Below are 2,500 nucleotides of genomic sequence, written 5' to 3'. Positions count from 1 at the left end.
CAGGAAGAACTTCAGAAAGAACCTGGACAGAGACAGGCAGATTACATGATAGATAGATGGATGAGATGATTAAATTCTTTTGTTATGATTCTCGTGTGTGTGTGTGTGTATGTGTGTGTGTGTGTGTGTGTGTTGAGATGGTCTGATCAAGGGGAGGGCTGATGTCCATTAGCATGGCTGGAAGCAGCTGGAGAGGTAGACTGCCAGGCTTTAGTAGACAGTTTTAAACCATGAGAGGTGTGGGTGTAGAACCCACACCATGTTCGGTCTCTATACAGATATCTGTTGGTCTTCATGTGTTAGAATATGGATGAGACAAATATTTCCGTTTCAGCCCGTGTCCACACATACACATGAACACACACATGAACACACACATGAACACACACACACGTTGAGAACACAATGCTCTGCTTTTCTACCTGTCTGTCTCTCTGTCTGCTATCTGTCGACCTCTTTGTCTGTCTCTCTCCTCTTTGCAGCTCTCCCTTTCTCACCCATTTTCCTTCTTCCTCCTGCCAGTCTCCCTCTCCCCCCCCCCCCTCCACCTCTCTCCAGCTTGCTCTCCCTTATTCCATCATTGTGACAGTAGTAACCCTGAACAGTCGTTTTCTCTCTCTTTCTCTCTGTCGGTCATCCATACACATTCCCTCTCTTCTGTCATCTGCTCCCTGGGGAGATGGAGGGGAAAGGGGGAGAGTTGGGACACAGAAAGAGAGAGAGAGAGAGAGAGAGAGAGAGAGAGACAGCAATGTGCCACTGTATGGGAGCCAATGGCAGTAGCAGTCCACTCATAAAAAACATTGCTAATAAAGATAATTATTCTTGAAAGCCTAAAGGTCTAAAGGTTTCTAGAAGAATCCAGAAGCACGCTCAGTCTGACGTTTCTTCTATCTACTGGCCGGATGCAATGCCTCTGACCTTTGATCGCCAATCTAGAGGACACTCATCATCTGGGATTATAAATGCTCCGTTGCCTACCAACACGGGGATCGCCGGTTCGAATCCCCGTGTTATAGCACCGATCCTCCCACGCGCTACGTCCCCCTGGTGAAACTCCTCACTGTCAGGTGAAAAGAAGTGGCTGGAGACTCCACATGTATCGGATGAGGCATGTGGTAGTCTGCAACCCTCCCCCGGATCGGCAGAGGGGATGGAGCAGTGACCGGGATGGCTCGGAAGAGTGGGGCAATTGACCAAGTACAATTGGGGAGAAAAACGGGGGGAAGGGGGGGGGGGGATGAAAAAAAAAATCCGAGGTGTCGTAAAAACTGTTGTAAAATAGACTTCAACAATTTTATTGACTTGAGTTTTAATCAAAATGTTGTCCTCACTAAAAATAACTGATCACACTGTCACAAGAGGTGTGTTGATTTAAAGGAAAAAAAAGAATATTGTTTAATTGGAATTAATATTATCTTTCTCCTCAGTCCAAAATTTAAAAAAGAAAGGATTTTGAACCTGCTATTTGTTTCTAGAGGGACGCTGGGAAATCACAGTGGGTCTGAATAAACGCTGCTCATAGCTGTTGCTGCTTAAACTCCATCTTTTCCCTGCTGTTGGTGTCACTGTCAGTCTCTGTGGAGGACAGAACCTGATGCATGATGGGAACAGGGACGGCAAGACAGCTAAACTAGCAGCCTCGTCCGGGGCGCTAGCGTGTTTCTTGCCGGCTTCAACCTAACGGGATATTTTAAGATGCCGTTTGATCAGTGACACCTCTCGTGTGTAATGCCCTCAACCAATCAGTGAAGTTCATCCGCGCTAGCTCTGCCCACCCTGATTGGGAAGCGTCCCGCTGGTAGCAGAGGCCCTCTCGGTTTGTCAGTACAGAAGCGGATGGCAGGGGCAGGGGGCGGCGGTGAGAGGAGGTTTATACACACCCCTGCAAACATCCACTTTCCATATCCACCTCCAGCTAAGCTAATTCAGCCTGTCGTGGAGTTTATAGGACAACACCGTCATGTCCTGACGGACACACCGTCAGGACGGACACACCGTCATGTCCTGACGGGGATTTTCACCGTAGCTGTCACAGACCGAACGCCTCTTGCGTCCAGTACCACTTAACTTAACGGAGGAATGGTCTTTGCTACCAAGAAACACAATTAGAGTAAAGCTGTCTGTCTTTCTGTCTGTCTGTCCTACGTTGCAGTTGACTCTCTCTGTGTCCCCCCCCCCCGTGATTATCTCTGTTTCTTTAGGTAAACGAGTTAGACAGATGTGTGTGTGTGTGTGTGTGTGTGTGTGTGTGTGTGTGTGTGTGTGTGTGTGTGTCTGATATTAGCATGCCTTAATTGCAGTGTGTTGAGAATCAGAGAGGTCGGTCCTCGGTGGGCTGTAATCTGCCAGATAACTGGCCAAGGCAGCTATCAATCACAGCAGGAGCTAATTTGATTTGTCAGGAATAAAGAAAACAGCTGAAGAGACAAGATTCATAATTATCACCACAGACGCGTGTGTGGAGCGCGCGCGTGTGCATGTGTCCTGCCCGTCCGTC

General features: G+C 48.1%; 1 protein-coding gene across 1 annotated transcript in view; it reads right to left on the bottom strand.

Annotated features, from left to right (window-relative positions):
• The window catches only part of ebf3a (EBF transcription factor 3a), a 42,311-nt gene that overhangs the window by 39,072 nt on the left and 739 nt on the right, over positions 1–2,500 (bottom strand). The window contains 1 exon segment of the mRNA XM_056297648.1: positions 1–22. This exon segment is cut by the window's left edge and continues 60 nt beyond it. Coding sequence (XP_056153623.1) covers positions 1–22 — 22 coding nt within the window.

This window comes from Lampris incognitus, chromosome 17 (genome assembly GCF_029633865.1).
Source record: "Lampris incognitus isolate fLamInc1 chromosome 17, fLamInc1.hap2, whole genome shotgun sequence".
NCBI classification, from domain to species: domain Eukaryota; kingdom Metazoa; phylum Chordata; class Actinopteri; order Lampriformes; family Lampridae; genus Lampris; species Lampris incognitus.
This window is presented reverse-complemented; position numbering and strand designations above follow the sequence as displayed.